The sequence below is a fragment of the Trachurus japonicus genome, chromosome 3 (assembly GCF_045865225.1).
Source record: "Trachurus japonicus isolate A0001 chromosome 3, Traja_1.0".
NCBI lineage: Eukaryota > Metazoa > Chordata > Actinopteri > Carangiformes > Carangidae > Trachurus > Trachurus japonicus.
This window is the reverse complement of record NC_140909.1, coordinates 13,897,451-13,915,177: the sequence shown is the minus strand read 5'-3', so window position 1 is coordinate 13,915,177 and position 17,727 is coordinate 13,897,451. Positions and strand designations below refer to the sequence as shown.

The 17,727-nt window shown below is 42.5% G+C and overlaps 1 protein-coding gene across 1 annotated transcript; it reads left to right on the top strand.

Moving 5' to 3' along the window:
- Window positions 1-1,480: 1,480 nt before the first annotated feature.
- On the top strand, window positions 1,481-13,147 carry qser1 (glutamine and serine rich 1). The gene is made up of 13 exons (XM_085762956.1): window positions 1,481-1,997; window positions 3,541-3,650; window positions 4,125-4,262; window positions 4,464-7,805; window positions 8,043-8,347; window positions 8,669-8,785; window positions 8,946-9,079; window positions 9,163-9,350; window positions 9,495-9,632; window positions 9,725-9,822; window positions 10,795-10,941; window positions 11,119-11,214; window positions 11,856-13,147. Exons 1-13 carry the CDS (start codon window positions 1,861-1,863, stop codon window positions 11,994-11,996), a joined length of 5,091 nt encoding a protein of 1,696 aa, XP_085619082.1. The 5' UTR covers window positions 1,481-1,860; the 3' UTR covers window positions 11,997-13,147.
- The last annotated feature ends 4,580 nt before the right edge of the window (window positions 13,148-17,727 follow it).

Here is a 17,727-nt window from a genome sequence, read left to right as displayed (position 1 = left end):
GAAAATGAAGACTCAGTAATTTAAAGTTGGAGAAATATTTATTCTCTTAAGGAGTGTTTTTTTCCGATACAGTATGTATATTAGCATGAGCATATGACCACAATTATGTTTCAAAACACAATAAGTATTAATGGTAATAATAATCACAGAGAGACAGGCTGTGTGTTGTCATACAGCTCCCTGTCTCCTTCAGAAGGAAAAGTATCCCAACAAAAATGCATTTAATGGCATGATTGTTGATTTTTCCCATAAAGGAGATACTTTTATAGATAATACAAGTGTTCTTGATGCACTGAACTATCAGCTTGCTTTGTTCAGATTCACTTTCGACAGTGCATGAACAACTTTTATTTTGTTTTCATGTGGTGATTTTCTTGCTGTTTTATGAAGTAATAGTGTGTTAGAAAATGTACGTTTGAGTAACCAAATAATGAGGTTGCTATACTAATATGTGAAGTCAATTTTACTTTCTTTATCTGCCTTGTGGTTAATTATCAAATGAACTATGAATAGATAGAGGCGGAAGCTCTTCAAATGCTGTTTTATAACTTTTTACATTACACAGGTGGATATTTTTACAGTTGTACAAGAAAATTAGTGCTGTTCTGAATATGATAGTTTAAAAAATATGTAGCAGTTGTAGAAGATGCAGAACAACAGTTTAATTAGCATGTTTGAACCAAAGACAGACAGACTGTTGGCTCATTTTGAATGAATATTTCAGATTCAGTAGTATGTCACTGTAAATGACCTTTTACCAAAGATTTTAATGGCATGAGAATTTACTGAGGGATTGTTTGTCAAGGCTGATCTGAAGCATAACTACCTGAAATGAAATCCTTGTACAGATGTTTTAAATAAAATGGATATTTTAATTATTTCTTGTCTCGTCTGTGAACTGTGTGTGAGATAGCCTAGTGTTTGAGTCTGGAAGTTAACAGTTACTTTTGAAATATACAAATGTATCATTTTAGTGTGTGGTTTATACCTGTGAAAGGTGTTAAATGTTTTTAGTCCAAAACAATCATGGTGTATCATTGTTCATACATGTTAACCTGAACTTCTATTGTAGGCTATTGTATATAAAATAGCTTGTGTAATGTTGAAATATGAATAGACCACAGGATGTTTTGGGGGTCCATGTGAGATTATCTTATTTTAAAAAGGATTTACCCAAACTACTGTGACTAATAATAACCTTTTAATTGATGCCACTAACAGACATAAAGTTGCATTTCTGAACCTAAAAAGGTAATATGGCTGCACAAAACTTATTTCAGGTTATTTTCCAAATAGGCTCCATTAAATCCACAATTGGGGCTCCCTATTATTATTAAATTCTATTATATACACTTTCTTTTTTTTTTGCGTTATTATTACATTCCAGCAGTAACCCAGAGGCAGCTATGCCCAATGATCTGCCTCCATGACGTTACAGAAAAGTTTTGGTATCTGCATGATCAGGAGCCGCGGCGGCGTGCAGGAGCAGCACCAGGGGGACACATGAACTTTTGGGTGGAAGGAAGGAAGGAAGGAAGGAAAAAAAAAAAAAAACTACAAAACTTGCAGCCAAAGTCTGTGGTGGTGCATCCTGGGAAACCTAATAACATGGGTACGTGAAACCATGCAGGGGCTTTCACGGCTCTACGAGACGGGAGATTAAAAACAAGAACTAAACAAAATCTCTCTGAAAGGGGGGGAGGAAAGCTTTTTAGTCGGGAATAACTGCAGCTTCACGGCCCCTGGTCGGTCTGGCGGACGGTCGGTCGGTCGGTGGGTAGGTAGCAGGCTACCCGGGGCTGCTACGATGTGTGTCCGCTGCTCCACGAAGCTCCGTCGGGGAAGCGAATCTTTCACCGGATGATGGACAGGAACTACCCGACCTCCAGCTTCGCGGACGCGCTGGCTCCACCAGCACAGACCGTAGCTTCTTGGGCCTATGACCGCAGCAGCAGCAGCAGCAGCAGCAACAGCAGCACAGCTACTGTCAAGCCAAGGTAAGAAAAAAAAAAAAAAGATGAAGGAAAGAGAGAGAGAGAGAGGGCGGGTCACCTTCCGTAAGGAAATTTCGGTGATGGAGGGGCCTAGTTTTGTGCCTCTTGGAGAAAAGTACAGAAGTCCGTGTTGTTGTCGGTGCAGGAACTGGGAGAAATGTCGGTGTTTTCTTTGAGCGCGGTGGTTGTTGTTGTTGTTGTGGAGGCTTTGAGTTGTCAGTGGTTTCTTAGCTGTCTCCCACCTTGCTAGTTTTTGCTAGCACACCGTCTCCCCAGCATGGCCATGAGCAAGAGTTAGTCCAAACTGGATAGAGAGTAGTGTTATTGTAGCCTATGTGTGTAACAATTTTTACAGGGCAGCCAGGCGGGGTAAATCTACAAGCATGTTATCGACCTGTTTTCTTGACTTCAGGTGCTCGTCAAAGCCAAAACAAGGTAGATATGTAACTACCCCTAACTAGCGACCATGCTAGTCATGATGTCAGTGAGGGCACTTGAAAGCAGTGGTGCATACACAGCTTGTTGGTGTTACCTAAAAGCAATCCCAAAAAAAAGGCGACGTGTCGAAGTCTGTGTTTATTTGTCCCACTATTATTTTGGAGAAGAGCCATAATGGAGACCACTGCTTGTCTTGTTACTTAGTTTATGGTTCATAAAAACAGTGAAAGTTACCGCAAAAGCTGCCAAAGTTGCAGAGCTCCAACTTAGGCAAACTCATGACTGTTGTGTACATGTGTTTTTTCTGTTCTTTCTGCATATTATGAAGCTAATGGAAAACGGGGATTATGCTCGATGACAAAGTTGTAGTATCTGTTTCAAATAAGTCACATAAAAGTAGTAGCACAGAAGGCTTTCATCTGTTATTCAAGTCTGTGGATCTCACAAGTCTGTAACTCATTTACACTACTAAAACATAACAAGACAGAGCACAGGGAGATAGGATAACCTAAAAGTGATGAGGTTACAGAAGTGATTGCTCTTGTTGCATGACAAAAACAAACAAAAAAACAACAACATAATTTCACTGTTCTGATTAATTTGGTAAATTTTACCAAGAAGGAGTTATTTACGTGTTCAGAAATGCTAATACACCAGTTTCCATGCATCATGACCTGAAATAACACGGGTTGGTGGTTTGTAGCTGTCGAGTAGGCTAAGAAATTGTCTTAAATAATTGAACAGGAATGTCTGGTATAATTTCAGTACACAGTGAGTGTAACAAGCTTTGAATAGACTGCGAATGGAAGCAGATGACTTCCGTTCTGCTGTCTTCTCAATCCACAGATCATTACTTACTGACAAGAAGGGAATACCAGCTATGAATTAAATTAGCATTTTTTTCAAAGCATGCTCCACAATGCTATTGTTATATTTTCTGCTAATATGGTGTGGGCCTACGGTGGCTGTCACCCAGTAGATGACCAAGCCTCAGCAGAAGGAATAACTCTAAACAAGTGTGTCAAGACGCGTTATTAACATGTTGAGTACTCTGCTACTCCTGAAGATGAGTCGTGCTCACATGCATGTGTTTGTGTGTTTCATGCAGTCCCAGTTATGGTGCAACACACCTTGATGCAGAGCTTGTCCAGCGGCAAAGCTACACTTCCACCCACCAGCTACCCACGTACACTACGTCACACCTTCCTGCTGCAGCAGGTGAGTTTTGGATGTTGTAGGCATTGCCTCAAAGAGCTTTGGCTTAGCTAAATAACAGTTCTTTCTTTGTTACTTACTGTTGGTTGCATCTGATTGTGCCTATACTTTTGGTTGTAAATGCTGAGATTTGCTCTCAAATAGGCGGATCTGAATGCAGATGTGAAAAATGTGTTTGTTGAAATGAATATGTTGAAAAGGCTTAATTGGGACAATTTTTTTTATCAGAAAAAAAGCTGCATTACATTTAAAACATCCAACAGTGACATTTTGAATGCTTTGAGCATTGTAGGATTCATTCCCCCTTTCATGGTATTGCAATATCAGAGGAAAATGATCTTGAACCTTACTAAATGAAACCAAAACTGTAATTAAGGTTAATAGTGCTTTAGGTGGTCTAATTTATTTACTTAAAACGTCCTTGTTCACAATGTCTCTGTTCTGTGATCATCTTTCTCTTCCTCTTTTCACTGTCAGGAACACTCGACTCTAACAGTAATAGTTCTGAGACCTCAATCATGAGCTTCCTGTCAGCCATGGAGTCTAGGAGCCTTCAGGCTGGTCCTGTTAGTGCCTCACTGCTTCCTCCTTTTAGACCCCCTTCATGGCCTGCTGGTGAGAAAACAACCACTGATTTAGTCTTTGTAATTATTTAAATGAAGAAAGTTATTTAACAAAAGTAAAATTGGTTAGTATTTCAAAGCTTTTGGTGTATCTTTTCGCATACAAATTTGATTTATTACGCTTAATTCTGTTCAGATTCTTCTGTCCCTTCACTTTGTCTGTCCTGTGTTTATATTTTCCGTTGCAACACAGGTACAAACTCCTCCACCACAGAGCTGTACTTGACTGGTGCTCTGCCTTCTACTGCCACTTTCCCCTCTCCTGCTGCTCTATCGTCCTATCAGCACACTGGTGCCTACCCTTCCAGGAGTTACGCCACCAACCCCTCCCTGGCTCTCCAGGATCCTGCCTTCAGCACCTCCACCAATGGCCTGTTTTCTCACCATGACCCCCTTCTTCATCTCAAATCAAGCCAGACGGTTCTTCCTAGTGCTCTGGCCTTCAATCATCTCTCTGCTCCTGCTTTGGGCTCTGCTTTACCTGTTCAGTCCTCAACTTACCGTTCAGCCCAGGAGTCGGCACCTCACCTCCTACAGCCTCAGTTCAGCCTGCTATCTTCTACCCTTCCTGCCCCACACGGTGCCGTGCAACCCTACGGAGCCACCGTTTTTTCCGGCTCCATTGAAAGAGCTCTTCAGCGTGAATGTAGTGTGATCAAACACCACCAGAGGCCTTCTAGCACCCACACGGCCTCGGAGCAGTTGCCCAACTCAGAGCACTCCTTACCAGGGTACTTTGGTTCCGGCAATGAAACGGATGTGTCCTACCAGCAGGATGCATCCCGTCAGACCCCAGTGTCCTGCAGCCCTTCCACCGGGGTAGATTCCTCTCAGGGGGTCAATGGCACCCCACAACCCAAAACAGACTCAGTAACCCAAGCTTATTCGTCCACCTCGGTGCCAAAGGCTAAGGACTGCGCCTCCAAACTAGCTCCACACTCTGCTGGGGGTGAAGAGAGTCACAGCCACACTCAAAACCTGACAGAACCTGAGCGATATTCTTCCCCAGGACAGAACCAGAACTCAGTGATTGCTAACCAGCAGTCAGTCCAGCTGCCTAGCCTCATGTCCAGTACTCTGTCTCAAACTTATATCACCCCTCACACACAGTCACAGCCCTCCAATTCCACTTCAAACAAACTCCCATCCCTTTATAAGACACTACCTTCCCTCTCTAGCCAGTCTGCTAATGTGTCAACTGTTAGTCAAACTCTTGTTTACTCCTCCAGTCCTGGCCTGAGCCGGGAGCAGGAGGTCCAGTATGGAGCCCAGGTACAGGGCTTGTGTCAGGGGAATCTCTCTGAGAGTTACCCCACATCCCACTCTCAGGGTGCCCCAAATGTGACTTATACATCTCAGTCACAGGGGCAAGCTCCAGTGACTCAGTCTCAGAGCTACGCCACAGGACAATCCCTTAACCAATCTCTTAACTCCTCTTACCCACCCACATGTGTGCGAAATCTAGCCACATCCAATTCTGCGCAGGACTACAACCTCATGCAAACCTCAGTGGGAGGTAAGACACACGACGCTATGTCCCAGCAACAAGCACAGCCCCATAAATATGTTTTGTCCGCACCGTTGCCTACCTACTCTTCAACTGCTCGAGCCTTACAAAATAATGTCAGATCCTCAATACAGGACATAAAGCCAACATATGTCAAACAGAAACTTGAAGAGCTTCCTATCCAGGACCTAGAGGCTCTCCAACAGGCATCTCTGGAGGGCTCTGCAGCAGATAACAACATGGCCGCTCCCAACGTCATCTATGTTGTTTCAAAAATGGACGATCATCACAAAACCCAAAGTGTTATCCGAAGCAATTCACGTTCCGATGACCAGCTCATGGGACTGGGTCACACACACACAGCCCAGGTAAAGGATGAAAGGATGGGTTCTCTGAGCCAACAGCACATTCATCTAAGCAGCGCCAACGACCAGGACACTGCCAACACAAAAACTACAAACTCCAGTATTATATCTGCACATATACCCCTGAGCTCGGAGCAGCTCAAGCAGCACCCTCTCCAGCTCAAATCCCCGGAGCCACATCAACAAAACCACCAGAATCACAATCAGTCCCAGAGCCAGACCCAGGCAGCCCACACCCAATTTATCACAGTCCCCAGCTCTCAGGTTCTCCTTGAGCCGAACCAGATGATTCTGCTTCAGCAGCCCATCGTCCACCACAGTCAAAACCCTTCAAAGGTAGTATCAGTGCAAAGTATTCAACAGCCCCAGGGTCTGGGGCCTGTTCATGTCCAGTATCTTCAGATGGATCAGGAACTGCTGGGCCCCACTGTCACTGAAACCCACAGTCAACAGGGCACAGTAGTGTCATGTCAGAGCTCTGGATGCCCTGATTCCTCCAAACACCACTACAGCCAGTCGGCAATCCAGCAGTCGAATGATGCCAAGAACCACTTTGCTCTCAACTCCATTTGCTTCCCTGATTCAATGCTACTCGCGGACGACAGAAATATTTTGTCAAATGTTGACGACATCCTGGCTGCCACGGTCGCAGCCTGTGGAGTCACACCACAAGACTTTGTCAAAGCTGCGTCGTCCGCTGAGGCTGAAATGGCAGTGATGGCAAACCCCGCTGATTCTAAAGGGCACTACCAGACTGTGGATATAAGGCACATGTCACCTAGTTTCTCCTCAGCACAACAACAGCCAATCATCACCAACACTAACTCCCACACCTTGACCATGACACTAAATGGAGCTCAGATGGCCACGGACTCACAGGGTCAGTCTGTTCACCACAACAGCAGCTCTGAGCTTCACACAAATGGAGATGGAGGGAGCTCTGAGAATGACTATCACTTAGCCGGGCAGGTGTATGATCCCTCAGGTCTACAGAGCAGAGTCAAAGGGAACGTCAAGTGTATTAAAACAGAAGATGGCCTCATGGAGTGCCCAGGCAGTGAAGACTTCCCCAAAAAGAAGGCTCGCTCCAAGTCCCTGACCAAACCAGGTGGTCCTGAAGATGACAATGGACAGTCCAAAGCGGCCAAGCGCAGCGGGCAGGCAAAGCGGCAAAACTCGAGGGGTAGCGATGTCAGCTCGCCGTCGGCCTCGCAGAGCGTGTATGATGGTTGTCCACAGCAGGAGAGAATGCGGCAGAAGATCCGCGAAGTGGAAGAGAAACAGCCAGAGGTCAAAACCGGCTTCATTGGCTCCTTCCTAGACTTCATCAAATCTGGTCCCAAACAGCAATACTCAGCAAGTCCCACACGAACCATCAGTCGACCCAGAAAGCCGTGCACGACGCCCAAACCGCCGCCATGTACTTTGCCTTCTTTGCCTCCCAAACTGCAGACTCTGCCAGGGCCCTTGATTTCCCAGGAGAGCCAAGTGGTGAGTTCTCAGCAGAAACGTCTGGATGAGGATCTGCAAAAGAATTTGGAAACGCTGCCATCGTTCAGCTCGGATGAGGAGGAGAACACTGGAAAGAATCAGGCCCTGAGGAACAGCATCAGCTCCGCCCTCTCGGCTCTGGATGAGTCTTCAGATCGCAAATCCAGGACAGGTAATAACACTCTGCCTTAGCTTGCAAAGCAACGTCTCTGTGTCGTCAGAGTTTACATTTAGCACTGACTATCTAGTTAGGCTTCGCTGTTCCACAAAGATAAAAGATAAAAAAGGAAAAAAAAACCTTTCTTCAGCCAATATTGTCTGGAATATCTCTATTATCTGAATGTATAGTCAAACAGAGCTTTCATTTCAGATTTTCTCTAACAAATATCTTATACCATCCCTTCTACAGATAACCAAAGCCCTGGATCAATGATGAAGCCTGACCAAGTCCCCACCATGCCACACACTGTCACCCAGACCTGTTTACCACAGGTGGCCACTCCACCACTGCCAACAAACACCATCACAGGAGAGACTGCGTTTGCTGCCAAAGACGACTCCAAAGAGATCCCACTGGGACAACTGGCTGTGCAGCTGACGAGCGTGGCCATCGAGGGACTGACTGACGAGGAGCTGTCAGACAGCGGAGGGGAGGGAATGTACAGGGAGAGGGACGAATTTGTTGTCAGGAATGAAGACATCGAACATTTGAAGGTACGATGTGAAAACAACATGGGCAGAAATCGAATGATTGCGAACATGAACACTGGTGTTCAGCAGAATTTAGCTTTAGGGGGAATTTTTCTGTAGGTGAGGTTGCTTGTGTTAAATGTTGAATGCGGCATGTTAGAACTGAACTCCCTGGTCTTGTAGGAGTGTAGTGATTATTTTAATGATATATCTGGCATTGAAAGTGCCCACTTGAGAAAATTAATACCAAACCTGCTTTCACGCACCATTCTTTCATATTCTTATAACACAACTCTTGCTACATACTGAAGCCTGCTCTGCACTCTGTCATGCGCACGTGTCCAGGTTACAATGAAAGCAGGGAGTGAGCCTCCGGCTATCTGGAAAGTCCAAAAGGCTCTGTTGCAGAAATTTGTGCCTGAGCTGAGAGATGGAAAGAGAGTCTTCTCAGCCACAAACAGTGTAAGTAAAAGCAGACAGGCCAATGCCGTGAACGAGTAAATGAGTATTATATATAAATGAGTATTATATATTATATATATAATAATATAGAAATTATTCATTCAATTAAGTCTGTTTCATGTGAAACAAGTTTTCTTTCTTTGTGTGTGTGTGTGTGTAGTATCTTGGATACTTTGGTGACGCCAAGACCATGTACCAGAGGGTGTATGTGAAGTTTTTGGACACAGTTAACAAAAGGGAGTATGTTCGAGTTTGTAGTCGGAAGCCGCGTTGCAAGCCTATGAACTCACTAAGGTAAGCTAAAGAGTATTGAATGTTTTGTTTTGTTTTTTAACACGGCTCTGCAGTGGTGTAACTCTCTTGGTTCTGTCACCCAGAGGTGTTCAGGTGAAAACTTTGCTGGGCTTGACAGCCAACCCTTCCTCAGTCTCCCAGAGCCAAAAGCCCCGACCCAAACAGCTCAAGCCGAGGGCAGAGCCCCCGCCTAAGAAGAGGAGGAAATGGAAGGAGGAGTTTTCACCTGCTGCTTCAGGATCGTCTGCCGAAGAAGCTGGTGAAGATGATGGTAAAGAAGCCTTGTGACTTTTCTCATTAAATCTGGCTTGGGTGCAACTGGTGTGATTGTGGTCTTAAACTCTTCACATTCTCACTGATATCTTATTGATCTCCCCCTCTCTCTCTCTTTCACACATGCACACACACTCTGAAGAGTTAAACCCACCAGTGCCGTTTGCTTCCCGGTTCCTCAACACACGGACCATGAAGGAGACGTTCAAGAGTTTTGTGGAACTGCTCATCAGCGTCGCCTTAGATGAAGATGTGATGACGGCACTTGAGAGGGCAAACGGTGGGTGGATTTATTTTTGCGTTCGGGTTCATTTTTGTTCTTGCCTAGAGGTGAGAAATAACAATAGGTCAATCTGATTTGTCATATTTCAGATGAGCTGCTGTTGCCACATATGAAAAGAGTGGATGGGATGATCACTGACAACAGGAAACGCCTGCTTCACAAACTGCACATAGGTCAAGTCCTGAAGGTGGGTGTGTCTTAAAACTGCATGTTAATGAGATCGCTTTAAAAGACAGGGGCAGGTACTGCAACAAAAGAGGGTAAGGTGATATTTTAAAATTGGAAGCAGGTAACAGTCAGATATTTAGGAGATCATAACTTCAGCGCTGCACTGTATGTCTGTTTTGTGCATTTGCCACATCAACTCAGATTTCATAGTCGAGCCTCATAGTCACCTTGCCCTCTTTCCTTGTCCATGATAAGGGAGTTTCATATATTTTAATCATTTTATTTGTTAAAGAGGAACTATGCAGGATTTTACCTTAATTAAACAGCTTTGCAGTAATTGCAATGGTTTAATAAATGACATATAAGTTGTTACAAGGGAGAATGGAGGCTTTCTGCCTTCCACGTAGCATCTCTTGGCTGAAAACCAACTTTGCAAGATCAGCGCCACCGCCCTGGTGTCCCAGCTTTCGTCTCTGCACACCATAACACAAACTTGCCCCGTAACACGTAATCTCTTGTTTACAACAGATAAGACAAATATACACGTCGTAGCATCATATAGGATATGTAACCTTATGTACCGCTCTATTGATTGTTTTCTCGTCGGATTCATTGTAAACAAATGCACGTGGACAGGAGGAGGGTTAGCAAAACAGAGGAAAAGCGACCGGACTTGCGTAGTTCCCCTTTAAATCTGGGTTGTTTGCAGTGAAAATGTAATCAAGTATTTACAAATGGGATTTTAGTTCTGAGTTTAGTTCCTGAATTCACAGTCACTGTAGTTCCCTAGTTCCTGGAGCTTTTTGGTCATGAAAGGCTAAATGATCAAACACCCATGTGTTGAACTCCATACTGATAACAGAAGAGAAAAGCACAATTTTCTTAGGTGAACTGGATCATACAGTATTTCAAGTCTGTATTTACATATTTAAAGAAAAGGGCTTGACTGCAGTGGATGAAACTAAGTCACCCGACTACTCTCTTCCTCCAGACCGCTCTAGACAGCTTCCCAGAGATCTCAGTGGTCACTGAACTGAAGAAGGACGGGGAAACCCCAGCCTTCAAGGTGCGTCTCAGTGGGAAGGCCTACAACAAGAAGACCATGAAACCCTACAAGATGCCTAACAAAGTGCCACAAGTAAGACACAACAATGTTTTTCGTTACGTTCAGCAGAGGGCGCTGTGTAATCATTTGTGCCACGACCAGATTTGTATATCCTGTTGAACACTGACGCTGCTGCTGTCCCCTCCTTACATGTTGGTTCATTAGAAGAAGCCTAAAGTGTTTTTAAGGTTTTGTTTTTCTCCTTTCCAGGAGTATACAGTGGACCAGCAAAAAACTCAGTGGTTCTCTCTGTACCACTCTTTACAGCATCACAAGTACCACACATACCTCATGTGTAAGGACGAGGTGAGACACTCTTACACACACTTATAGATTAAGCTTTTTTTCTTCTCACCATTGTTATCCTGGTCTGCTGTATCGCTGTTTTCCCTCAGGTCACTTTGGTTCATTTCTCAGATCAGAACTTAAATCCTCAAAACTACTTGTTCTACCTACACATGATTTGTCACTTGTACATCATGAAAGTAACTTCTCATTCATTTGAACAAACTGCCCATGCTTGGTTTACTCAGGCAAATGATTATGGACAATTGTCTGCTATTTCCTGCATTCTCAGCTGATTACCTCATATTGATCCCAAATGTATTATACCAGTTCTCTGTGGAATAGTCTTAACTTCCCAGATCATCAGTCAATACATGGAAAACAACAACATAGGGACAGACTTGTTATTCTGGTGGCACAGACATGTCTGTTGAACTAAATATTAACCTGTGAGAGATAAACTAATGATTTCAATATGTTTTGGGCTTTTGCAGTTAATCCACTGTGTGGTGCTGTTTGTAAGAATTGTCTAAAGAAATGCTCTTAATGTTTTGCAAATGTCAAGGAGGATTCAGGAAATGTACCAAAGTGACTGAGACAGACTGTAAGATCAGTTAATAGAATAATGATGTATACTCCTGTTTGTGGTTTTGCCCTCCCAGATTGCATCTCTGCGGGTGCAGGCAGGGGACCTGGGGCAGGAGGAGACTGTACAGAAGTGTCTGCAGAATGGAGCCTGGGTAGAGGGGCTTTTTGACCGATTTGGAGAGCTAATCAATCAAGTGCAGCAGGTCTGCAGATGATTTGTCGCTGACTTAAAAAAAAGGACTGTAAAACAAAAGTTGAATACTTAAGAATAAAGGATGCCTCAAGGTGGAAGTGGCACCATAAGGACGGAGTAAGTTTCTCCTTCCGGCCACACAGAGATTTGAATCCGGGGCCTTGTCAGTCCACTTCCCTGAAAGACGTTCAGCGGCCTGTGGCATAAAAGTGACAAGAGACGAAGAGTGAGACGGCAGCAAAGTTTATGGTCTGCATCACGGCATCCCAGCAGAAAGCAGCAACCTGATCAACACGGGACAAGGACTTGTCTTTGGGAGCCTTTTGGAAGATTTTCACATAGTGCTTCTCCTAGTTTTTGTAGATTTTTGTAGTTACAAGCCCACTTTTTATGGGCATTTTCATATATTTCAATTGTTATTTTCCTTTTTCTTTTTTTAAAAATATTTTTTAGTTAAATACCAAATCATAACCAGTGAGTATGCACTAGATAGAAAGCAACTGACCTAGGAAGTAGAGCACAGCAAATAAGAACGCAGAAATCTGATTTGCCTACAGTTATAACACGCCTTCATCAATCATTTGATAAGTAGGCTCACATAGAGTTGATATATTGTACAAAAAAATCTCTATATATTATATATAACCGTAGTTATATACTGTTTGTAAAACATCCATTTCGTAATGGATTGCCAGCCTATATATAATGTACATTCTGTATAAAAGAGCAGGGAGGTGGGAAGTGCAGTGATTCTCTGAGGGAGAACAGTAGTAACTATAAGCTGTATCTATATTGTGGTTCAACTTTTGTGCTTCAAACACCCATTTGCTTATAAGTCATGAAAATGCAGTTTCAGTACTGCTGTTATGAATTTTGTTAATCAAATATTATTACCTTGAATTATCCGAGGGTAAAATGAAATAAATAAAAGCTGTCTTTATACTCCTTTACAGACATAGCCCACATTTTATGGCAAATAGATATATATTTTTCACAGAAGTAAATATTGTTATATTCTCTTGGTCATTACTGTTTTTAAGACACTTTTTCATTGGGTTTTTTTTCCACAGTTTTCAAAAATGGACTCTTTATAAGTCAGTTACCAATTTTATGCTATCAAAGTAATCTTGTTCTTTAAAGATGCAGTTTGTAAATAAAGTGCCGCATGTATTAGAGGCTTTGTTTTTGATATGTGATGCACCAGATTGTGAAAGCCCCATAGCAGCACACAGGTCACACAGGGTATTTTTTTACAGCGCTACTTACTAATATGCAATGATAATGAAAAATGCATCTTCATTGCTGAATCTGTAAATTAAGGGGAAGTGAGAAACTGTTCTTCAAGATTACATTCTGATTGTCCAAAGTAATAACGACGTGGAAAATGGGCCTGAAGTAAACAAAGCAAAACAAAAAACAGGGTATTAAAATAATGTGTAACTTGACAATTCAGCCTTTTTAACCCTTACAGGACAAATTTGTTATAGTAATAAAGTGTAGTGTAACTAGAACATGTTTATATCTAAATGCTAATGGCTGCCTTTATTGTTGAAGTGGATGGATAAACTGCTGTAGGAAAACACTTATTGGACAGGAGACTCTAGGTGCTGTCTCTACAGGGCGTGACTATAGTAGAGATGTTCAGTACATGTGATTTACTCCATCACACAGGATTTAGTAAAAAACCTGCTTGTCTGACAGCTGTTAGTTGTCAGAGGGAAGGAGAGTGGTTCAGAATGAGATTATCAATCCTCATTAGATGTTTTGTCTCTCAAAACAATCAATGATCAACTCAAAAGCAGTGGCATCGTTTCCAGTAGAAGAAGCTAAACGTCCCCTGTTTTTGGAGTGTGCAGTTGATATTGGCTCATGTCTTTCTGGGGAGGAGAGAGCAGCTAGACAAGAAACTTGGCGTGATGCTCGCCCACCATGTTCTCATGACCAAACTATTCACTGTGAATGGGTGGCTGACTTTGTGTCGTCTGAAAGGGTCTTGAGGCTGTTGAATAAAATATGATTGTCCAGCCCGGCCAGCCACAACGCGAAATTACTGGCAACCCCCCAAAATAACAAAAGTGCCTCTGTGCTGCGGCGACTGTTGTGTGAGGAAAGCCACTGTCCTCTGGCCTTTGGAGTCGGAGAGAAATGGGGGCGGAGGGCGGCAAAGCGTTTAGGATTCCAGTACGGGCACAACTGGTGAAGACAGATACTGAACGTCTGCTCTCCAGATGAGGGGCATATGAATTTTAATGCGCTGCATTGTTGCATATGTGGGAGACAAGACTGAGAGGACCCTTGAGGCAGCATGAGTGTGTGAGAAGGGCACAGAAATTGAGCAACACTAGCAGCCTATTGGTTTTGGAAATGCCCCCTAGTGAAACTTAATGTACTGTGTGGAGCACACACTCACAGCATGCAGAACAGGAATCTGTGGAAAAGATTTATACTTCAAGTCTGGCAGCTGCACAGACTCACCTGGCATGTTGCAGCTGAACATCTGCATCTGTGCATTCATGAGTAGTGGAAAGTAACAAATTTGCTCTTTTTTTATTTACGCAGGTACAGATTGATATTCGGTTCAGTTTTCTTTTGAATAACAATTATTTAATTTCCAAGAAAAATACATTATTTTTTGACATCTGTAGTTCATATAGAAAATGTACAAACAGTACAGGACCGCACTCCAAATTCAAGTATTTTATTATGACACAAATGTTTGGCGGGAAAACCCTTCTTCAGTGTGTAACAGGTAAACCACTGGAGGGTGAGCGCGTTGACAGCTATAGTTGCCATTTACTTCATTACATAAAGAAAAGGGATAAGATTATAAAATACACTGTTGCCCATAAAGTTGGAAAAATGTTGTTTTCAGACACATTCCTCCTTTTTATTCCTAATATAAAGGTCCAAAATAAATAAATAAATAATTGTGGTTTAATTTTCAGTGATATGTTTGGAAGAGATTGATCAATACAATTTTGAGAAGATATCAACTTCAGCTACATAAATCACATTGTCACAATCATTTCATGATAAAAGGTAAAAAAAAATAAAAACAATAAAGTTGGAATATATATTCCAACTTTAAAGGGATAGTTCACCCAAAATTCAAATTTCACTCATTATCTACTCACCCTCATGTCGACTAAGGGCTGTGAGAATTTTCAGAGTCCTCCGTCCCTTCTCTGAGTTACAGGGGGGGTCTGCGCAGCAGTATTTGTCCATATAATGGTTGTCAATGGATACCAACTTTCTTTGTCCAAAAAGACATACCAAAAAACATCCAAATACCTCCATACTGCTCGTCTGTAATGTCCCTCTTGTATTGAAGCCCCAACATGAGAAATTTTTCCGCCGGTCAGTGCAAATCACGCGAGATTTGCACTGACACAGGAAGAGCAGTGAACCGAGACACTGGGAGCTTCCACTACAAACAAGCTTAAAATATAGACTTGTTTAATTTTTTTCTGAACAATTTCTAATGTCAGGGCTTCAATAAGAGGGACATTACAGACGAGCAGTATGGAGGTATTTGGATGTTTTTTGGTGTGTCTTTTTGGACGAAGAAAGTTGGTATCCATTGACAACCATTATATGGACAAATACTGCTGCGCGGACCACCCCCCCCCCCCCCGTAACTCATAGAAGGAACAGAGGACTCATATATACATAAGGGTGAGTAGATAATTTTTTTATTAAAATTTGAATTTTGGGTGAACTATCCCTTTAAGGGCAACCGTGTACAATTACTGTATAAGTGAATTTAATCATTGGAATCCTTCACAAAAAGCAGTATCTAAAAGGACAATGATGGAAAATGTTACAACACTTGCCAAGATTAGAGCATAAAGAAAAAATACCATACAGATTTATTTCTAAAAGCTTTGGTTTTGGGTAAAACAAGTAGTACACACTTGGTATTAACAATGTTGTGATGTTACAGTTCCTCGGGTCAGTTTCCTGCAGAATTAATAGGCCTACTTTTACTTCAAGCACATTTTGCATACTGCTTTTACTGGATGGAAGTATCTAAACCCTTCTTCCATCACTGGTATGCAGGAATTCTTTTCTCATGAGTATTTCCCACTTAACATGAACACATAACCTCTAGAAAAGAATCTCAACCAACAAGTCCACAGTATGTGAGCATGTTTCTTACAGTGCCTGCATGAAGCCAGTTTCCGAGTAAAATTCCCGTGGATATTTGTCATCATCATAACTGAAAACAAACTATTACCTGACAAATATAGCATGACTGATAAGTATGAAGGAGAAAGACAAGGAAATATGCAGGGCCTTCCGGGGAAATGTAGAGAAATGGGAGAGTAAATATTGCTTTGACCTTGTGGACCAGAATTTCTGATTGTATTAACCAGAAGTCTCTCTCTCTTTCTTTCTCTCTCTCCTTCTCCCCTCCCTTCCCTTTTATGTCAGCTTTTCTGTGTTGGTGTTAAAGCATGTTTCACTCTTCAGCACTGAAGTTTTCATGGTCAGCTTTGTGGCAAGTTGACAAAATAACAGGACATGTGACGGCGGTGCATTCAATTGAAGAGCTGTAAAACCAGTTTTGGCACAGAGTCGCCTTTCAGTTAGAAGCAAGGCATGCATTTCTTTTGTAATGTGCAGTAATGATGGCTCAATAAATATTTTAAACATTATGTACAGCAACAGAAAAGGTCAGTTAGTCTAACTCAAACATACGTTCTGCAACTATCAGTTTAGTTTCTATGAATTCAGTTGGATTTTGATATAATTATTAAAAACTGTTGCTGTAGTTACAATGTAGTAAAGACTAATGTTTGCTAAGGTGAAGTTGAAATCCAGCTGTGACGTAACTCTTTTTATGTTAGGGTTAATGGTTTTTTAACTGTCATCACAGTGCTTATGATGAAGGGTTGGTGGTTTTGGGATAGTAGTTTAGTTTTTCATCTCATCCTTCTTACTTCTGTCTTTAGCCACCCAAGTAAGTGCCTTTATTAGTTAACACCAGGTAAGACATGCAACATTTATCATGGTCAGTGTCTTAAAACTCACAACCATGGGCACATCTCTGTTTTGTTTCTGTTTTTGGACTTCGATGGAGATTTTTTTTTTAAAGAATACTGCAAAAAACACAAGATTGTACATTTCCCATGATGCAACGTGTGCATCTTTTATTACACCTGCCTCCTAAACTCAGCAAACTGAACTTCATGTAAGAAGGAGGAAATGTGATGTTTTCCCAGCAACAGCTGACTGGACATCAGACTTCCCCCTGCCCCTGTCTCCTGTCTCCTGTCTCCTGCTCACACGCTCTCACTGCACCTGAGGTGAGGGAGCATTCCTCTCCATGGAAGAAGGTGAGGACGTCAGTAATCGAACCGGTTTGCCCCAGTTACACGCCTCACTCACTGCACCACACTTGTTGTGTCTCATGCAGGATCATAACAGCTGTCTTCCTTCCAGTCTCGCTTTCAGCAAGTGACCAACACGCAGCTTCACAGTGTCACCTTACTACTTTTCCACTGTCAGATTACACCTGGAGGAGGAAGCCGACAGGTTAGAGCCTGACTTCATGAAATCTCTCCCTACTTCAGCTCTTGTGTGGTTACTCTGGGGTGTGCATGTTTGTTTGTGATAAAGGTCTTGAGACTGTGTAGGATGGTGATAACAGATGCAGTGGAATAACATCAGGGCCACTGCAGGTGCAGCCGAAGCACACATTTCCAAACATTGATAAAACAGGTGTAAAAAGAAAAAAGAAAAAACTCTGC

What these genes read in the sequence shown, in the direction of transcription:
- qser1 (XM_085762956.1), top strand. Translation starts at nt 1,861, where the DNA reads ATGATGGACAGGAACTACCCGACCTCCAGCTTCGCGGACGCGCTGGCT. An exon ending in ACAGCTACTGTCAAGCCAAG is followed by an intron (nt 1,998 to 3,540) that starts GTAAGAAAAAAA and finishes TGTTTCATGCAG; the next exon opens with TCCCAGTTATGGTGCAACAC. An exon ending in AGATCGCAAATCCAGGACAG is followed by an intron (nt 7,806 to 8,042) that starts GTAATAACACTC and finishes TCCCTTCTACAG; the next exon opens with ATAACCAAAGCCCTGGATCA.